This window comes from Colletotrichum fioriniae, assembly GCF_027942845.1.
Source record: "Colletotrichum fioriniae strain IMI 355084 chromosome Unknown scaffold_18, whole genome shotgun sequence".
In the NCBI taxonomy this organism is placed as follows: Eukaryota; Fungi; Ascomycota; class Sordariomycetes; order Glomerellales; family Glomerellaceae; genus Colletotrichum; species Colletotrichum fioriniae.
Genome location: NW_027076854.1, coordinates 809,023 through 829,193, shown reverse-complemented (window position 1 = coordinate 829,193; position 20,171 = coordinate 809,023). Strand labels below are relative to the sequence as shown.

The 20,171-nt window shown below is 52.3% G+C and overlaps 6 protein-coding genes across 6 annotated transcripts; 2 read left to right on the top strand and 4 right to left on the bottom strand.

Moving 5' to 3' along the window:
* Window positions 1-2: 2 nt before the first annotated feature.
* Window positions 3-3,369, top strand: N0V96_011717 (uncharacterized protein; the record flags this gene model as incomplete). The annotated part of the gene is made up of 2 exons (XM_053198270.2): window positions 3-2,399; window positions 2,452-3,369. 2 exons carry the CDS (start codon window positions 3-5, stop codon window positions 3,367-3,369), a joined length of 3,315 nt encoding a protein of 1,104 aa, XP_053044318.2.
* A 4,466-nt stretch (window positions 3,370-7,835) lies between these two features.
* N0V96_011716 (uncharacterized protein) lies at window positions 7,836-9,219 on the bottom strand (the record flags this gene model as incomplete). The annotated part of the gene is made up of 3 exons (XM_065759369.1): window positions 7,836-8,749; window positions 8,856-8,863; window positions 9,215-9,219. The coding sequence occupies 3 exons, from the start codon at window positions 9,217-9,219 to the stop codon at window positions 7,836-7,838; spliced, it is 927 nt and encodes a 308-aa protein (XP_065612091.1).
* A 598-nt stretch (window positions 9,220-9,817) lies between these two features.
* On the bottom strand, window positions 9,818-10,757 carry GAL80 (transcription regulator gal80; the record flags this gene model as incomplete). The annotated part of the gene is made up of 2 exons (XM_053198272.2): window positions 9,818-10,421; window positions 10,750-10,757. The coding sequence occupies 2 exons, from the start codon at window positions 10,755-10,757 to the stop codon at window positions 9,818-9,820; spliced, it is 612 nt and encodes a 203-aa protein (XP_053044320.2).
* Window positions 10,758-12,742: 1,985 nt separating this feature from the next.
* Window positions 12,743-14,548, bottom strand: N0V96_011714 (uncharacterized protein; the record flags this gene model as incomplete). Its single annotated transcript, XM_065759368.1, is given in 2 exon segments — window positions 12,743-13,557; window positions 13,573-14,548. 2 exon segments carry the CDS (start codon window positions 14,546-14,548, stop codon window positions 12,743-12,745), a joined length of 1,791 nt encoding a protein of 596 aa, XP_065612090.1.
* Window positions 14,549-15,569: 1,021 nt separating this feature from the next.
* N0V96_011713 (uncharacterized protein) lies at window positions 15,570-16,761 on the bottom strand (the record flags this gene model as incomplete). Its single annotated transcript, XM_065759367.1, has 3 exons — window positions 15,570-16,319; window positions 16,449-16,661; window positions 16,756-16,761. The coding sequence occupies 3 exons, from the start codon at window positions 16,759-16,761 to the stop codon at window positions 15,570-15,572; spliced, it is 969 nt and encodes a 322-aa protein (XP_065612089.1).
* Window positions 16,762-18,963: 2,202 nt separating this feature from the next.
* Window positions 18,964-19,840, top strand: N0V96_011712 (uncharacterized protein; the record flags this gene model as incomplete). Its single annotated transcript, XM_065759366.1, has 2 exons — window positions 18,964-18,967; window positions 19,371-19,840. 2 exons carry the CDS (start codon window positions 18,964-18,966, stop codon window positions 19,838-19,840), a joined length of 474 nt encoding a protein of 157 aa, XP_065612088.1.
* Between the last annotated feature and the right edge of the window lie 331 nt (window positions 19,841-20,171).

Here is a 20,171-nt window from a genome sequence, read left to right as displayed (position 1 = left end):
TCATGCCCAACAAGTTCTCCTTCGACGACTCAGCCTTTGATAGCTCACCGCCGTCGACGCCCGGTCAGACTCCGCAGAAGAAGTCATACTATCCCTTCGGCGAAAACCCGTCAACGACGCCAGCCGGCCCTCCACCCTCGTCAGCTGCTTCCTTCACACCCCAAGGTGCTCCCTCCGAGTCCTACCTCGGGAGCTCCTTGTTGCAAGGCGTCACTGCGCAGAAGCCCTTTGGCTTCGGCGGTGCCAGTTCAAATGGGCCCAGCAAGAATCTCTTCGGCAGAAGCGACTCTGCTTCAGCGCAACCACTCGGTCGGTCGATTCTGCCGAGCGCCAAACCTACGACGAGACAGCCGTCGGCACTGAGCCGAGAACTTGGCGCGGGAAAGAGCGAGGTCACCTACGATAACCGGACTGGCAGGTATATGATACCCGACAGCTCGGAGGAAGAGGAAGAGGACGAGGATGATGAGGAGTACGACGAGCGCGACGCCGCCGATGCGGAGATGGAGCGATACCTCGAAGCCGATATTGGGGATGAAGACGGGGACGCTGAGGCAGACGACGAAGAGGTCCAGGACGACGACGACATATTCCTGAATATGCGGCACAGCACCCGTAACGACGATGAACTGGCCTATTCAGACGAGGGCGAAGGTGGCATAGGCGGCGAGGAGTCGGATCTTTTACTGCTCAATACGCCAGCGGCAACGGAGCGAATGCGCAGGGAGGCCCAGGATATTTTCCGTGCCTCATCCATGCGTCGCTCGTCGGGCAACAGGCGGACAGAGTTCAAGTTCTCCGCAATCGCAAAGGATCTCTACAAGGAATTGGGCATGGCTCAGATCAACGAGTCGTCAGGCATTGTCTTAAAGACGGAAGACTTGATCAACCAGCTTTACAATGAAGGAATTGGTGCGCAGGAGGATCCGGATCAGCTCGACGTCTCGCTCGCCAACATTGTCTACCCTCTGGTGGACCTCTGGAACGACTTTGCCGATAGTTTGCCCATGCCGGAGGGAGAGCACATTGCCGAAATTGGCCCTGGTCCCGAAAGTGAGCCGTTCACGAAGGCTGCCTATGTTGCCCAGCTGGTGCTTCAGATGCACCACACTCGTTTCGCTAACCAAGGCACTGTCGATACCGAAGCGCCGCCACTGCCTTACGTTCTGTTCCGATGGATCGAGGAAAACCACAACATCTACCCTGAGCAGTTTGAGATTGTCATGAACCATAGGCCGAGTCCAGCTTGCCACAGCCTCTTCTGGCCGACCCTTCGCAGCGCTCTCATCCGTGGCAATGTCGATCTTGCATCAAAGCTATTGAGGAATGCTGGGTGGGAGTCCGTCAAGAAGGGACCCAGGGCCGATTTCGCTTACTCCGGCAAAGCTCTCGATAACCTACAACGTGCTGTCGGCATTGCGTGCGAGGCACTCGATATGTGCCCAATCACCAAGGGCAACTGGGATATCTTCAGCAGCGATTGGACGCTGTACCGCATCCAGACGAAGGGCTCCTTGGACAAGCTTCAGCGATTTGCGGAGGGCAAGGACAAGAACCTCTTCGCTGGCGATAGTGACGACAGCTCGTACGGAAGAGGCTCCTTGGCCGGTCTTGTGCGGAAAGCGGAAGGCCAGGTTCCATGGGACATCTACGAACATCTCCAGACCATTTACCAGATCATCATGGGAACACCAGAGGCTATCCTGGATACAGCACAGGACTGGTGTGAAGCCACGATTGGTCTCTTTGGATGGTGGGAGGAAGGCAGAGGACAGCAGAAGAGCCTGCGCATGTCTCGCTCTCACGGCCTCCGCATGACAGCTACGCCTTCTACCCCGGAGACCTATTTTGAACGCCTGTCGCTGGCTTTCCACACGGCGGTCGAGTCGGACTTCCACTTCAACTCTATGAACCCTGTTGAAGTTGCCATCGCTTCTGCTTTCGAATCAAACTTTGCGGCTGTCATCGGAATCCTTCGCGCATGGTCGCTTCCCATTGCTTCTTCAGTGGCAGAACTTGCCTCGCTTGGTCAGTGGCTACCTAAGCCTGAGCAGCCTAACTTGATCACGATGGAGAGTCTGGACATGGAGGATCTGGAGATGTTGGGAGTGGCTCCTCAGACCGCCGATGATGTAGAGGGCATCAAAGACACTACGCTTACACATTACGCGCGCGAACTTGCCGGAATCGAGAGTCTTTCGGAAGATCGCAGCGGTTGGGAGATGGCGATACAGGTCCTTGGTCGCATGGATTCGGCTGCGAAGTCAGAGGATATGGTCGGAGAATTGCTTCGGGATATCCTAGACCAGCTTGATTCTGAACAAGGAGCCACTGTGGATAAGGTCTGGAGAATTCTGAACGATCTCGGCATGATTTCCTATGCCGAAGAGACCGCAGAGGTACGTGCAGATCGCATCGAACTGTGCATATCACCAAGCTAACCGTCTCTAGACCTACGCAGATATTCTCGGCAAAGACTCCCACAGATACGGAGAGGCTCTTTGGTACTACGCTCTGGCTCATAGACCCGGAAAGGTCCGTGAGGTGCTCAACCTCCTTATGTCGTACTCTTTGCTCCACTCCACGGTCTACCCCCCAGCCAACGATCTGGACGACCACCTCTACCGACTTCTGAACGAGCGCAGTCAAACGCTCGAAAAGTATGCCAAGCAAGATCTCGAGGCAGCGAATCTCCTCGGGCGGATGTTGAGTGGTTACGCCACGCTCCGGAAATTCTACGAGCTTCGTGACACTGATGGGCTTGCTGATATGTCACCTTACAAGTCTGCCACTCTCCGGAAGCAAGCCGCCTCCGCCCTTGTTGCGGTCATCGCTAGCTCGGATGACAACATTCGGGGAGGCCTTTACGACGAAACCCGCGACGCTGTTGTCAGTGAGGACTTCATTCTCGCTCTGTTGGGTGAGGCTTTGCCCTTCGTCAACCAAAATCCTTCGGTCATTACGCTCGACCAGATGGACACGCTCCTCAAGGCTGTCGAGGATATCCAGACAGTCAACTCCACTATCTTCAATGCAGCAGACGAGTTCTTCAAGCTCGTTCTGGCCTCGACGCCGGGAATGAAGGGCTCAACGCCTGCAGACTTGATGCACAAGAGCACTAGCTCGCTTAGTGGAAGCAGCTACATGCTCAGCGGAAGCTCCATGTTAGCCAGCCAACTTCACCGGTCCATCAGTGTTGGCAGCGGCAGTGCTTCTTCTCTCGCCAAGACGAAGCGCGGCTGGGACTGGAGATCGGGACTCACGGCTGGCGCGTCGGCCGATGACGTGCTTCGCATACTTCGATTGGGATTGTCGAGGGATTTGGCGACCTTGTGGCTGGCCGACGCGGACAACACGCCCGTGTACTAGGATCGCATTGGACGTGTCGCGGGTGTCAAGCGCAAGCGGGAGTGGACGTTGCCTCACCGGTAGTAGGGGTCCTCAGTCAGGCAAAGGACGGCATTTGGGAATGGGATCAGGATGGAGTTTGATGATGACGTTGTAAATGGAAAGGCACCCGAGAAAGTTTCAGATGTATAATACCATTGGTTCACCTGAGAAGTTGTCGGCTTCTCTTTGATGACGGGGGTGTCCCGCGTTATTGGGTTGTTTAATTCGAAACTGCACTTTGTACAGCGGCTAGCGGATGACATGTAGAGCCATGAGAACCATGCTGTAAGATGAGCCTTGTCAATCTTACTTGAGCCAAATTGTAGTTCAGGTTCTTGCCAACTTCATAGAGGCCATACAGTCAGCCATTCGATGTTGTCGAGGCCAGGGGCAAAACTTCATGCCTGAGGGTAAACACAGTACGAACACCGTGCGTAACATGACCACTGCACTGGCTGTGACGGCGATTTAGCGACGACACGCGAATGAGAAACTGCCAATTGAACACCCTTCAGCAAGCCAATTCATACACCACGCACGGCGGCCATGATACTCCGCCGGGACTCACTCATTTGCTCTGTTTTCCGATGCGTGCCGCCGGTAATTTCCCATCTTGAAACGTTGCCAATCCGGAAAAGATGCACATCTTGTCAACGGTGGCCCGATCCATCACGTCACGAAGCCTAGTACGTGTCAAACAGATATGCTGGTTTGATATTGAGCCATTGAGAGACTTCAAGCACGTAAAAGCGGAATAGTCACTGACATTCTCACCAGATTCAATCAAACCATGGCTTGTATGTCCGGTTCTTCACATGCTCCTGCTCCCTGTGTGGTGCAGAAGCGCCTCGTCCATCAGAAGATGGCATGCACCACTCGCGCGTAACGCTGCCTGGAGGTGGCCCCGTCATTGTCGAGCACAGCAACGCAGCTGACCAAGTTGGAGCCTCCGATTCCCAAGCGGCGACTTTTCAACCACTGGAAAAGCCAAAGGCCCCGTCTGCTTGGGGTTCCTTTCGTAGCCAGATCGCCAAAGCCCGGCCAATCCCAAAGGTCATCAAGAAGGTCCCCACGCCAACAGGAAGGAAAGGGCACGCTTCTGGCTCGACATCATCATCACATACCACAACAACAGCATCCTCAAATAGAAAGGCCAGGAGTGTGAAGCAGAGCCCGTCGCCGCCGGCGTCGGCGCAATGGGGCGCCTTTCATGCACTACAGGTCCAAGGCCCGGTCCCGGACCCAAACTCGCCATCCAAGTCGAAGTTGTTGTCGAAGCCACTGGAGAAGCCGAGGCCGAAGGCTGGTGCGGCGGCGCCACGGTGGAAGCGCAGCTCGCTTCCGGCGCAGGCGAGGGCTGGGAAATGGGGCGGGTTTCATCAGGAGCAGAGTGTGCCGGCCTCTGGGCAAGTCGAGGGCGAGGGGCTGGTCGTACACGATGGACATTGGTCGAACGTCGACCCTGTCGTTGAGGGAAGTCTGGAGCTGAGTCTGGAGACTTCTTTGTCCAAGGATGTTGGCGACAATTCAGTGGAGGTGGGAGCAAAAGAGGTGCAATTTGAGGGTTTAACAGAACATCCTGTCTTGTCAAAACCACAACACCAACAGAACGCGGCATCTGTATCAACCAGCAAACGGGGAAGAGCAAGGGCCAGAGCGGTTCCTAGAACTAGATCTCTGAGAAGTCGCCCCAACAGCGCCGCGGGATCGGGAACTAGGAGCTGGGGAAACTTTTTCGAAGATATCGAGAGGAGCGATCCTGAAATCGCCAGGACGACGGACCAAAAAGAGGAGGCAGATGCTCCCGCTCCATCCCGTAGCATCGCTGACGGTACCGCTTTTTCAAACGTTCACGTTTTTTCTGGGCGCGACGCTCCCTACGGTATCAATGTACACCCCGAACCAACACCGAAATTTTATGAGGAAATTCTGCCTCTGACCTCAAGGCCCCACAAACCCACAGCCTCAAAAGCCAAAGTCGCCCCAGCTCCTGCTGCCCACGCTGGACACGGATACATCACACAGGCAGAGGCCGCCGCCCTCATCGATAGACTTTCGCGTGAGAGAGGGATCCCAGTTATGAATGCACCCGGGCCCAGCCCGAGCGAAGCAGAACCCGAAGACTCATCAACCCAAATACATCCAGACTACCAGCCAGCGGTTCAAGAGGATATGACGATAGTTTCCAGAGAGGGAGCGTTGTCCGTCTTGCTCCAGGAGCCTGTGAAGCCGTTGCCTTGGGATGTCAATGAGCAGGAGCATGCTGCCATCAAGGAACGGCAAACATGTCTTTCAGACATCGTTCGCGCAGAGCAACGTCTTGCAGAAGAGCGCTACACAACGAAACGTCTTACAGAGCAACATCGTATAAAAGAGGATATGAGAGAGCATAGTGCAATAGACCGGTGTACAGAAGAATGCCGCGAAGAAAAACGTCGCGCAGAAGATCGCCGCATAAAAGAGCAAGAACGCCACACAGAAGAGCGTCGTATAAGAAGACTTCACAAAGCAGAAGACCGTATTAAAGAACTCCGCGCACAAGAACGTCGCGCTCACGAAAGGACACGCCGCGCAGATGAACGTCGCGCTGCGGAATTTCGCAAACTAGAACGCCGTATAGAAGAACTTGGCGCAGGAGAACCTAGCCCCGAAGAACGTCTTATGGAAAAATATGCCAAGTTCCAGGCAATGCAACAAAATCACCCTAATAAAATAGCCAAGGAAGCCTTACACGATTTCGATTATATCCTAGAAGAAGTGTTTACGGAAGCAGTTGACTACCGCCATGAAGTGAGATTCATCCGGAGTTGGCTCTACTGGATCAAAGGACTTGTTTCATACTTGGATGAGGGCAATTTAGTTCCGGGAGTTTGTGACCTCTGTGAGCGGGAGACTCATAAAATCACAAGACACCATGTCATTCCGAGAAGTCAACGTGATCGCGACCGATTCACCATTGAAGAGATGAACGAGTTGCTGCAACTCTGCCTTCCCTGTCACAGAGCTTTACACAGAGCCATTCCAAACAACGAAGAACTTGCTGTGGAATTCAACTCTTTGGCGCGGATTGCTGAACATCCCCGGATTCAATCCTGGTTGAAATTCGCGAAAGCACATTCTATTCGGGACCTCCACGGTCTGATGAGACCGCGAGATGAAGATGGCCTATTTAAGCTGTAAGTGCTCGGGACACTGGGTGTTGTATCCATGAGGAGGTGCAAATCTGAGAGTCGTCCCCCAATGGACACAACACGCACCCCATTCCGGAATTTGGAAAGGACAGCTGATTAACTCTGGCCTTTAGGGAAGAGGATGAGCACCAACTCCATTTGCTCCATATTGAGACAGCCGCCGCCAATTTCGTAAGCCGGGGGCGCCTGAACTTCATTGCTCTACGCGACTTCCTGAAGCTTCGTATTCCCTATCCCGTTACAAGAAGCGACCTAAAACATGTGCTCACGAATCAAAAAGAGGGGGAAAGCTGGAAAGGTCCTTTTCTCGAAAAACTTATTGCCGTCCGCCACGATCGTGGTGATGTAGTGACTGAGACAGGCACTAGACGACATAGCAAAGGACGCAGGAGACAGAGCATCAGGTAAAGTCTGATCAGCAATTGAAGCTCTATTAATCCCGCTGGCTCCTCTTGGCTCAACTTAGGTACATGATCCCTGGACTCTACCTACTTGCACACGCACTCCCGTCGCCCAGTATCAAAGGCGGCCTCATACTTACCGCCAACGACTTTAATTATCCATGCCATTTGAGTCTGAATTATTGGTTTTGGTGCCCATTATTCTCAGAGTTGGAATCCGTCTCCGTCTCCGTCTCTAGTGTTGTGCTTCTGAATGTGCTTCCAGTGAAGAAGGGACCTGAAGAGCAAAAAGCGGTGTCCCACCAGACTAGTGACACTCACGGCTTCAGCAAAAGCAAAAGCAAACATACAACACCAGGTATTCGCTGGTCGTCACCGACCCAACTACTAATCCGGCCCTCATTAGCTTGTCTATGGGAGAGCGGACGGGATCCCGAATTTTCCAATGGGTATGGTCGTATGTGGTTGAGGCTATTCGGAAGGGGGTCTAGAAAGGCCCGAAGGTTGAGTGCCAGCCGAGGTCTGCTTCACTTTAAATCACGAGATCCTTTCGCAGGCACCAAATGCTACAGAAATAAAAGAGCCTTCGAAGGACTACAGGAGTATGCTTTAATCCTGGGGACTTTGTTGTTATGGGAACCGTCATACGGTCTAGACGAGGCACCTGATGCCGTGCATGAGACGGAGCTCTACCAAAACCCCCCCTGAACCACAACCTCGCCATCCCCACACCCCCACCGCTATCGAGAAAATCGAATCATACCAACATCACTCGTGATATGATGAGTGTCTTTTTTTCCTTTAACTAACTAAGTCATGGAGGGCCCCCCAAAAAAACCCCAACCCCGGGGCATCAGATACCAACCAAGAATCGAAACACCCACTCCGCAGCAACACCCGCGTCGTCCTCCCTCCTCGTCGCGTCGAACGCCCGCTGCAGGAACTCTGGCGAGAACCCCTTGGCGGGCGTGTAAAAATGCTTAATGGTCTCTTCCATGATGACCTGGTCGCACTCGAAATGGGGCTGGATCGTGAGGACGCGGGAGGGCTCGTACAGGCCCTGGACCCTGCAGTGCGCGCTGCCGCCGATGTTCTGCCAGGTTCCTGGGAGAGGTGGGAGAGGTGGCGGGGCGAGGGCTACGTGGTCGCCGTGGCACATTTGTAGCCGCAGACCGTGAGGGGTTGGTGATGAAGAAGAAGACTCTGGGTCCTGGGTTGGATCTGTTGTCGTCGTCGTCGTTGTGGGCGCGAGAGCGGCCAGGCAGGGATAGTCCTCGACAAGTCTCGGGTTCAGCGAGATGGTCTGAACGCCAAACTCGTAGCCGTTGGGGTCCTTTTCCACGACGGCGCCGTGGGGCTCGAGGAGGACCTTGCCGATGAGCTGGTGGCCGAAGCAGGTGCCAAAGATGCGGACGTGCCGGTGGTGCTCGTAGACGCGCCGGATGAAGTCGCCGAGGCGGAGAACCCAGGGGTCCGTGTCGTAGGCGGCGGCGATGGAGCCCGTGATGAGGATGGCGTCGACGTCGGCCGGGTTCGGGTAGTGGCCCGCTACGACGTCCCAGGTCGTGAAGGTGGCGAGGTGGGAGGCTGCGATGCGGGTTGCGGCGGCGGTGAGGCGTTTGATGTATTGGGCGCTGTAGTATTGTCCGTAGAGGGTTTGGACGGCTGTTACCATTACGTCGGTGTCTAGGATGGCGATGTGCTTGACTTTGTCTGCCTTTGGGGTTGTTGCTCCTTCTGGCGCACTGGCGATCGCGCCCCCGGATCCTGGTTTGGGTGTTAGTCTACGAACTATGTGGTGTTGGGGATGTTGGGCTGACCTTGCAAGTCTTCTTCTCTCATCATGGATTATAGACACCTGTGTGACTCGAACTCGGTATCCTATGAAACGAGCAAATACAATTGGAGTTGCGAGTAAGAAAAAGCTCGCTGTGATTTGTTGGCCGCTGTGGATGAAGTCGTGAAGTCTCGGCAGCTGCTCCGAGTCAGATCTTCGGAGGAGATTTGTCACGGGATCCACGTTTCGGGCGTCAACGCCGGCGTCGGCCTCGGTGCCGAATTTTTACTGCGGTCAACCGGCGGCTGGTCTGGGAATCGCTTGCGACGCACGATATGAACAGTGAAAGATTTCAATGCAAAGCTGAATAGTATTTATGAGGGGAGTATATTCTGAGACTATCGCGTTGGTGTTCATGCCTCTGTCGACCACCTACACTACTATCGTGCATCGACCACATGCTGGATTGAAGTTGAGCAGCTTGCTTTTCAATATTTGTACCCCGACTTCTTCAAAATCGTTTCCAAAAGCACATGATTCTTCAGAGCCGTCTCAAAGTCCGCATACCGCGAAGCATCACCATTGGCGAAGGCATCAAAGATGAGGACTGTGTTCAGTCCCGCGGCCGAAACCTCAACTCCTTCAGGAAGCTTGCCGGTCTCGAGAGTGACATTTTTCTCTTCCCCTCCGACCAATTTGTACTTGAGCTGCTTGCTGGGGCTGTGAATCTGCCACTGGCCTCCATCCCAGACGGCCTCGATTTCGCCCTTGGTGCCGCTGATGATCCAGCGAGCACCAACCTCACCGGCCGTGACCGGGGTGGTTCGGCAGGCAATCGAGGCCAGTGCCCCGTTTTGCAGCACGCCTTGGACCAAGATGTGATCAGGGGAGGACTTTGGGTACGCTGGATCAATCACGCTGCTTCTGTCGGCTTTGTATAGGGGTACGGTGTCAACGTCGCTCTTAAGGACTGAAGACAGGCTGCTGAGATCGAAGTCGCCAACGACGTTTGTGAATGAGTCCAAGACTAAAAAGATAAGCCATGGAAAATACCAACTTCAGAGATAGAGTGACTTACAATGCCCAAAGCCGATGTGGAATGCGTTACCTCCGGTCTTGATATCGAGGTAGTACTCCGCACCCTCAACCCAGAAGCCCTCAGGGAAGTACGGGAGGGTGCCGACAACAGAAACGTTCTTGATATCACCAATCTCCCCACTCTGAACAATCTCCCTCAACTTGAGAGTGAGAGCGTCGGAGCGACCCTGGAGACCGACAATGGTCTTGAGCCCGCCCAACTTGGCCAGCTGCGCAAGCTGTTCCGCCTCCTGCGCCGAGGCGCCGAGAGGCCACTCGACAAAGACTTGCTTCTTGTTGGCGAGCGCGGGGAGCGTGACTGCGAGGTGCTTGGTCACAACGACGCTGACGACGACGAGGTCAACGTCCGGGTCGCTGGCCAGCTGCTCGACGTCGCCGTAGGCCTTGGTCGTGCTCGGGAGCTTGTGCATCTCGATGGAGCGGCGGGCTGCTTCCGCGGACGAGTTGCAGAGGGCGACGATCTCGTAGTGTGACGAGTTCTTGAAGGAGGGGAGGATGGCGATGGAGGCCCAGGCGCCTGGGCCCATGACTGCCTCCTTTGCGGAGAGTCCGATGATGCCTACTCTGATGGGAGCCATGATTGCTGGTTGAGGGGTTTAAGTGGAAGGAGAGATGAGTTTAGTGTAAGTGCTCTTTTCAGTGAATGGGATTGCAATGCTAGATGTTCACAACACTACGTTCTCGCGGCATCTTTCTTTACATCTTCTAGGGACTCGTCGATTTCTGTCCAGACAATTTATCAATGACATCTGGCGGCTCATGTAAGCGGTCACTGGGGGGAATGATGCATCTGAATCAGCGCCTTCTCGCCTGAATCCCCGATTCGACGGAATTCCGAACATGTAGATCTGTGGCTTCATGTTATGATGTCATGAACGGGCTGAGATGGTACTTCGGCATGGAAGCTCATCATTGAGATTGCGCCCTGAATATTACCATCGTTCCCGCGGAGCGGAGTAGTGGGGTGGCTTCCGGACACGGCGAGCCGGCCATCAATGATTGGCTGGAACTCCGCGGAGTGATGACAAACCCTCAGATTGAGCCAGGTCAAGCAGGAACCTAGATTCTATGTGCAAACTTGACCTCCTCCGTCTGCTTACTGGTCGAGTAAATTCATATCATTGAAATTTCATTCGAGATGACATTGGCCACCAGTCGAAAAAAGTCTTGCGTTCTGTGCAGGACCAGTAAAGCGAGGTGTTCGCTCGGGACACCATGCCGGCGGTGTGAGGAAAGGGATTTGAGATGTAGATACGACCACGTGCCGAAGCAATCAGCTGGGTACCGGTCACTACGTCCGGTCGAGTCAATTTCTGATCGCGGTGTTCACGGAACACTTCCCTATGGCACGGAGTCACCGATCCCCATAGAGAGTGAAGCCCGGCTTCCGGAGGACCAACGGCACCTCGACCGTGAACCATCGATGGACTGGGCGAACCTCCTGTCAACGGAAATTGTGACAATTCCTTCAGACTCTGATTCTGTTTTACAGAGACAACTCCTAAGTCCAAATTCTTTTTCCTTGAGCTTCGACTCGCCTCAACTTCGCCAGACGGTGCTTGGCGGTGCCGGAGTTTCGTGGCAGCAAAGTAACTCGAACCTATTCGGACCAGAGGACCTTGGTGCTTTGGGCACCATGGAGGATACAGAATACCAAGATCACGAAAACCCTCCAAGTGAAATCCAGTTACACAGGGCGTTCAGGGACTGTCCAGCAAGGAAGATCCGGCCATTCTACCAAGACAAACCCCTTGCACCACGAATCACTAAAACGGTGGCAACGTGCTTCACAGCCAGGGTGCTCCTCGGCCAGATCTTATGCTATCCCAAGATGATGATCAAAGGTGGCCGGATGCCGCCTTTCATATTCCCACCCTGCGCCATCGACGGGTCGGAGTCAATAGTTGGATGTTGTGGCAAGGAACTCCACCAGTGTCTTCCGGAACCGCTAGCCATCTGCTGTAACCTCGTTCAAAGCTTCTATCAAAGGACTCCGGGAAGCGCGGCTTTTGTGTGGAGGAGTATATACAGTGAAGTAGGCAGGATTAGGCAAGAGGTGAGAGATCAGCACTTTTCTACGAGTTGTTATTTCATTAGTTAACATTTGGGTTAAACAGCATTCTTCTTATAATAGCGAACAGATGTTACACGCTCTCCAGGCCGTGGTTATATATCTGCTTCTTCAGGCCAATGACCTCCAATCAATATCAGAACACAACATTAAAGCACTATTAGTAGTGCCCAATGTAAGATTATAGGTGAAAGCCCAGTATTTTTTACTGACTAGAGCAGCTGCTAGCCAGATCGCTTCACATGGCCTAGATTACGAAGTTGACCTGACAAAGAAGCTCAGTTTAGATCGTCGAGGCTGGATTCTCCGTGAGAGTACTAGGAGGCAGGTTTTGTGAGATTGGGTCATTCTGAAAAGTTTCGCTAACATATGAGGGGCTGCAGGACAATCTGTCTTTTATTTGGTATTGAGCTCTTAATGGACGTGGACCTGAACGCCGAGGAACCGGCGGACTGTGGTGGTTATAGTCTCTTGCCACTGCCCTCCGGCAGAGACTTGTGGGAAACAGTGTCCAGTGACGAATGGCGTGCACGGTATAGGAGGCTACGAGCTGAGTCGTACGATGACAAGGTTCTGAGCATCCAGGATCTTCGAAAGGCTAGACGAGCTTTGGGAGTGGACTCTGAAGATCGAAGCCAGGAGGACCAGCTTGTAGCCCGTGTCGCAAAGTGGTGCGAGGGGATCGATGAGTTCGGGATGATGGTCTGGATGGCTGTCATGCTAGAGTGACGGCATGCAGAAGAGCAGAACATCGTACGAGAGGGTTCGTGCTCCGAAGCAGTGATGTATGAATTGTAGATATACCAACTCTGAACTATCCAGAGTTCTCTCGCTCCGCTTCCGCGATGTCGGATGGTTTCGGTGGTTGTACTACGGCGCCATCCCCTCCGATTTGAGGGGCACGTTCGAGGCGATGACCGGGCCCCTTACCGTCGCCGATAGAGATGGGCTTTGATTTACTGATGGGTAATGGATGCAAAAGATCCTGGAAAGAAGTGACCTTTAGATATAGTTTGTCGGTACTCTCCTCAGTCTCAGAGTATCGCGTTACGAAAAGCGAGAAGTTGAGATCTCCGTGCGAAAGGTCCACTGCCTGACGACCATCAATGATGAATTGCTCCATCAAACTAAAGGCTTCAACAGGCTGCCCCCGGGCACCACTGCTCTCATGATCTCTTATCTGCGACATGATGCCGGCACGGCCGGTTGCTTCTTGCAAGGGAATCAAGGCGTAACGCAAAGGTTGCAGCGCAGAAGCATGCCGCTGGCAAATGAGACATACCTCCCCAATCTTGACAGTCCCAAAATGGACGCTGTATGAAGTGATGCAAGTAAACAGTTTTGATCCAGGCAGGGCATATTGCTGTCGCTGTGACTGCCACAGGTTCTTGGGCCAGGTCTCCATCATCTCCAACGAGAAGTTGGCCGGAAGAAGAGACCTGTCGATGCTCAAAGTCTCCGCCATCTTGGCCTGCAGATTGACCGACATACGCTCATCCACGTCCTTGGCGATGTATATGGTTTCCTGCTCGTGCCGTGTTGTACGCGAGGGGATGATCGTACTAGGAAGCTCTCTAACATAGATGTTGTCCCGGTGATATCGTAGCGGTATGAAGACGACGTAATCGTCTGGGAAAAGCGTACATCTTAGACACGTTCTGTTCTCGCCATGAACAAAGAAACTAGCCAAGGTTGCGTCCATGCGGATCCCTTTGTTGGTCGAGGAGAATTCCTTCTCTTGCTCACACATGGCCCAGCTGATGGACTTTCGTGAGGTCGATTCTGTATCGTACCATGAGGCAAACTCCGAGGGATGGCGGGCCAGTACCCCGCGGTACTGTTGCGAGGCTTCAGGTGGCGCGGTCCAGCAAAAGAGAGACATGTCGGTGCTGTTCTTGAGAATCTCTTCCTGAAGCCGCATGAAAGCCCGCGACCCTTCTCCATAGAGCAAGGGCATGTTCACGCGGAAGAGACCGAGCAAGCAGTAGGCTATGTCTTCGACCCGGGTTGTCTGCCTCTTTGAGGCCCAAGACATTCTCTCCGCAATAGAAACTTCGGCGATTGCCGCGCTGTTTTTCAGTACTCGTGCTGTCTTGCCATGTATCCCAGTCATCGCGGATAATTGCCGTAGGACGGCGCTGTCAGTCTTGAAACCGCGCGAGTTCCATTCGCAGTCGAAGAACTCCAGCGTCTTGGGCGCAATGAGCTCTTGAAGGGTCCACCCACGTTCAAACCAGCGACACGCGCGCTTGTATAGGCCAGACTCGGACATCCATAGCGTGGGAGATTCAACGGGCAGATCCGCGAGGTGAGCGAAACACATGGCTGAGAGCTCGTACCACTCGAACATTGAGTTGATCGCCTCTGAGAGTTCGGCACTTGAGGACTTATCGATGCAGCAGGTGTCCACCCAGGCCCATTCCAGACCATTCTTTCTCGCGAGCTCGCATGTCTTTTGGATCTTGACCCAGCCGGCCTTTTCTTGGGCATGATTGAAATCTGCAAACTCCTGGAAGGTCACTTCTCCGGATCCCCACGTATGAGAGAGTATGGCGTATGGTGGGAGGTCTGGAGGCATGAAGGCATGAAGCCTTAGGGTCTCGGTGTCGATGAGCCACATGGCTTACTGCTGCGGTATTTCAAAGCCTGATAGGTGGACGTTCAGAGCGAAAAGGAGAGGCGGGGAATCTTTAGGCGACAGTATGTAGACATCATGCAGCTAATGCGACAGTAATCTCAGTTGGGTTGATATTTTGCCCAGTTCTACCGAACCCCTGCATGATTTACGGCACATGCACTGGCGATCTCCAACGCTTTATTCCTGATGACCTCTGACTTGCTATGACTTGACCAGATCCCTAACCCCACGATCTAGATGAAGCATAGGGATAATAAGAGTGGTCGGTTCATTGCGAGTAAATTCGCTGGACGAGTGTAACATGAGTCCGAGAGGCATCGCGCGAGGGGCAGACGCATTGATCCTGGACGTTTCTGCACGACTAGATGCCGCCTCAAAGATATCGCACTAACATCTTCAATAAAGAGCCGGATACTCCGACGGGGCTAACAAGCGTTGTGGTCAACTTTTTTCGAACATGCGGCTGCGATAAAACAAGCATGGCTTCAGCAGGGAATTTGGGTGCTTGTGGGCTTCGAGGTAAAGGCCAGTGTATGGTAGGTGGTGATAAGCTGGAGAGCAGTTGCCATCACGATTCACAGGGCTCACTCAAGATCATGAGGCAAGGCTACTACGACACTTGTTAAATCTATTTTCACCAAACTTCTTACCGCGTGTAAACATGTTTCGAGCAATACTAAGTTTGATAACTATCCAAGCACTTGTTGGTCTAAGGTACCTTGCGATGAACTTCGCGAATAGCCTGAACCATTCAAAACCATCTCTTATTTCTTCTCGACCCAGTCATCAACAACTTGCTCGAGGCTCTTCTGAGTAGCATCTATCACAGATGCTTTGATACCACAATATCGAAGAAGTGAGTAAGCATCGAATTCATCGAGATTGCCACGCTCCATTCTTTCAAATGCTAGCTTGATGCCACCCAGAAGATGGTGAATGATTGGATTGACGGAGTCTGCAAGCAAACTGTACCTGAAAACTCGTCCGAGAGGCTTTATGGGTGTCAGCCAGGTTCCAATTCTTTGTATTCTGCAAAGATGCGAAGACAATAAACTGGGTGGAGGTTGCTCACATAACGGTTGGACCGGAGCATATGATATTTTCCACCACGAACGAATAAGTCGTAAAAGGTTTGGGAGATGCCTGCAAACTGCCCGACGGGGTCGTCGTAGTCAATGAAGGTGAACATTGGGCCCGAGAACATCTCTCCAATGACCTCAGAGGCCTCTCGGGAGTATGCCAGCCATGGAGCGAAGGATAGCATGTAGTGATTCGCTTTCGGCCAGTACTTGGCATAATGGACGGCAGGGACTGGCATGAGAGCACAGCCTAAGCTGTGTCCGATGTGGACGACCTGCCAACCCTCAGGGACTGTGTACTTGCTGGCGAAAGCGGCGCTCTGCTCGATTGTTGATGGGAAGACCTTTTTCCCATCTATGGAGATGGATGCCTCGAGGCAGTTCACAATGGATTTGATAGCCGTGATCTCAGAGGGGTCACCGGCTACGGGACTGCCTAAGATGTTGGCAATCGACTCACTCTGCCCAGCATTGAGGTCATCAGGGAAGCCACCGATGATCATGTGCATCAGAATCTGGCTGAGAGTTAGGCCAGTACTGATGGTGCCCTCTCTAAGCCTTGAGAAGTCAGTACCTGGCCAAACGATGTAGATTTTCTTGTGCTTCTCCCAGCGTAAAATGAGTTGCTGCGGAATCAAGTCGAAAACTGTTGACTCCTTTGGGTCATTGGGCCCCTGTGAAATAGTAGTAAGCATACTCTGTACTACGGCAATGGCCACACGTTAGTGACTGACAAGGTTCAAGCTTTTCTGAACATACAAATTAGTGAAAGCTCTATGAATGTAGCAATGTCAACAACTCACGAGATTGGGATCCATTGTCGCCCTATAATCTCCCTTGGCAGCCATGAAGCCAACGAATTCCAATACTGGCCGTTCGTCCTTTGGAATCTTCTTCGATTCCAGATACTCATTCATGAGAGCCAGTACTAATTTCTTCCCAGCTTCTTCGTCATCCACGGATATAGGCTTCTGGAAATCGACATGCGCAGAGAACCTTTTCTTGATAAAACCTCCCTATGAGACTATTCAGCACACGCGTTACTGCTCAATGAGTACGATCAAAGCAGCCCTGATTCAAAGAAGTAAGATGTCATGGAACATTGCCTACCATCATGAGAGCCTCAATCTCGGGCAGAAAGCCTTGAAGTGGTTTTTGCCCCTTCCAAGTTGTCATTATCTTCCACGCCACGTCCGTGATCTTCCTGCCGGACATGGTGATGCTCGAAGTATAAATTAGATTCTCGCTTGTCTAAATTGTTCCAAGAAGAAATGGTTACCAATAGCATGGGATTTCGAAGCAAGAAAAATTTGAATATGACTCCTCCCGTTCATTTATACTTCAAAATTACGCCAAGTTCTCAAGAAACATATCTATTGTTCTACACTGAGATTTGAGTGGCAATTGAATCATGTTACGAGAAATGCAGCACGCAGTACGCCTTCGCGTACATGAGATCAAAGGGAAGAACGAGCGCAGATTCGCTGTGCACACAGCTGAGACTAGCTGTGTGACCGAATGGTGATAGAATTGGAGCGTGAGCTGTTCGCGGAGCCGACTGAGGCTAAGGTGCGCGCCAGCATTTGCAGATGAGCAGATTAGGTAGTGAACCTAGGAAGCCATGGTCTGACTTTCCACAATCTATCTGCATATCCGATATATGACAGCCCAACTTGAAGAACATCGCCAAAGGCGTTCACAGGTGTTCAGCTCGGCAAGGACGAACGTGGCTGGGCCTGGTCTGAGACATTCGCCCCCGCACACTGCGGAGTAGATCCCGGCGAATCACCTTGCGCCCCAGGACGACTCTCAAAGAATGTGATATATACGCTGCGAAGATGTGACTAGATACGGGTGAGGCTCGCTCGACTTGGTATTCAGCCCGGGACGGCAGCAAGCTTGGGAAGGACCGCACCGAGCGCTTCAGCCAGCCGCGTTTCCCGTTTGCGTTTCTTGCTTCCTTGCAGTGTAAGTCCTCTTGGCAAATAGCGTAAAACCGGACGTTTCGAGTCTGCCGCCTGCTTATTCTTGCACCGTTTCCGACGAACGCTTCTCACAATGCTGCTCTAAGAGTCAGTTAGGTTCAGATGATCAGTTCGGGCAATAGATAGCAGTAGCGAAGCCCTAAGTGTCGGCATCTACTTCCCGCTGCATGAAAGGGTAGAGGAGGGAAATCGACGTTACTGCACCTGACAGCATAGAGAAGTCTCCCGATTTCTCTGACAAGAATTGCTACAACCTCCACCTAGCTGAGATAGCCATGAGATCTCAGCCGCAATATCCTGCCCTTCACATTTTGCCGTTATTTAACGGATGACGTGTTCTAAATTATTTCATGACACTTGAGTTGATAGAAGTCATGCGTCATTCCGAATAAAACTATATTTCTGCGGCAAAGTGGTACTCACCAAAACATACGGCAAGGGCTTGCGCGCAGCCTTTTGACCTGGTCATGCAGCAGGCGTCCCGTCCGTCTCACTTGAATGATTCTCAAGCTCAGAAACCCAAGTATCGGCGGTGCTCTCTCAGATGAGGAAGTATCACATATCATGGGTTGATAAGGAATCAACATCTTGGCCAGTTACATGTACAATGAATAGTGAAGCTGAAAGCAGCAGTGAGACTACTATGGTGATGAACTCCAGCCAGCCACATCAACGTCGGAGTCAATCATGGTATCTAGCCTTGAGATTCTCATCTCATGTTCAGAGAGTTTTATTTCTCTGGACAACCTTGAGATGTTTTCATCGGCCACGTTTGGTCCTGGTTGCGGCTTGATATCCAGTCTAAACTTTTTCTGTCACAGCTGAGTCCTACAGCTTCAGCCTGGGATTGACTAGACATTCCTGTGTCCATGCCCTAAAGTTCTCAATTGGATGAAATCAGCGACCACCAATGGGATCATGATCTCCCGGCGTCACAAAAATGGCTAGCACTGCAAAGGGAGGGCATCTCGAGGAAGTTAGCATCGAAATCAGACCCCGAGACAGAATAGTGAAGGGGATTCCATGAGAATCTCACTCCAGATTCCGAATGGTCACAGTTGAGCGTTACCCCGTCACATTCATGGTGCCCCTGATGAGCTTGGCGAGCCGATACGATAAATTATAAAGATGGAGAAAACCACAGTCTGTGATCTCTTAGGATCGTTCCATTCGTCCCTATAGGTATACCAGATCTTCTTGACTCAAATTCTGAGCCGTTTTACCTCCCTTCCATCATTAAGTTCAGGAATCACATCAAAAATGTCCGAACCAAGCCCACCCAAAGAGCTGACCCCCAAGCAGCAGGCCAGCAAGGTTTTAGGGGCGATGAGAAATGCGTCAGAGGCACTGCACTATTCTTCCTTCAGTACTTCCACAATATGCTGACTCTTATAGACTGTCCGAGGAGCCATCGCATCTGCTATTCCAGTTGCCAATAATCAAGTCCTCACTGTCTCACTGCCTGGTACCGTCATTGACTGGAAGTGAGTTAACACAGGGAAAATGGTCTTTATTTGGCTGTGCTGATAGTACTCGTAGGGATTACTACTACAATGTTTCGAAGAACGTCAGACCACCATTGGATATTCAGGTCAAGGAGGCTCGACTTGTTGACGGCATGATCCCCTTGTCCAAGTACACGGTAGTTTGCTAAGGACTCCTATGTGACAGTGAATTACTGATCGAACCCCAAACAGGCCGGCAAGACAGGCAAGTCCGTTGCTCGAAGCTATGTCGCAGCACTTGATTTCCTCGTTCCCGTAGAGGCCTCTGTCTCTGGTGTTGTCTCTAACGAAAGCACCGACGTCACCGACCCGCGCCTTAAAACAATTCAAGAGCGCTACAAGTACTCCATGCGCTATTTGACCTCTCCAGACGACACGCCCAATGGAAATGGTCGAACCAAGGTCGACACTTATGTAATGAAGCAGTCGGCCTGGGCTAAGGAGGTTGCTGCGTATCAGCAAGCCCAGGCGCAAGCACTGGAGAGGCTATCACCGGCTCCTGGAGCGACCACAGCTCAGATCAAGGCCGCTCAAGACAAGTATATGCAATGGATTCAGGAGCATGCAAGAGAGTTCAAGAACACCATTCAGACGAAGTATATGGACTGGGTAGTTCATGGTTACAAGTTTATGGTAAGAATAGATTCCATTCTCGCGATATGGCATTTGTTCGAATCTATGCTAAGTGTTCTTGTCTATAATTAGGTCGACTTTCATTTTGGCGTAGTCGATATTTCCTCTGGCATGAAACGTATCGAGAACAGCAAGGAGGCCTACAGGAGTCTGACTGTCATCGCCTCGGATGGGTCTAGTGAGTATAACGGCGTTGTTCTCACGCCCCTGAGCTGATACATCACCATTTTCTTTCTTTCTAACTTGTTCAACGACAGCAAGTGTCCAACTTGGGTACTGATCTCACTATAGGGCAACAATGGTGGCCAAAAAGACTCTGAACTGGACGAAGAATCATTCTAAACCCAACCCAGCGGAGCTTCGCGCCGAGATCCGTCGTCTGCAGAGCCTTCTCGCCTCTCAT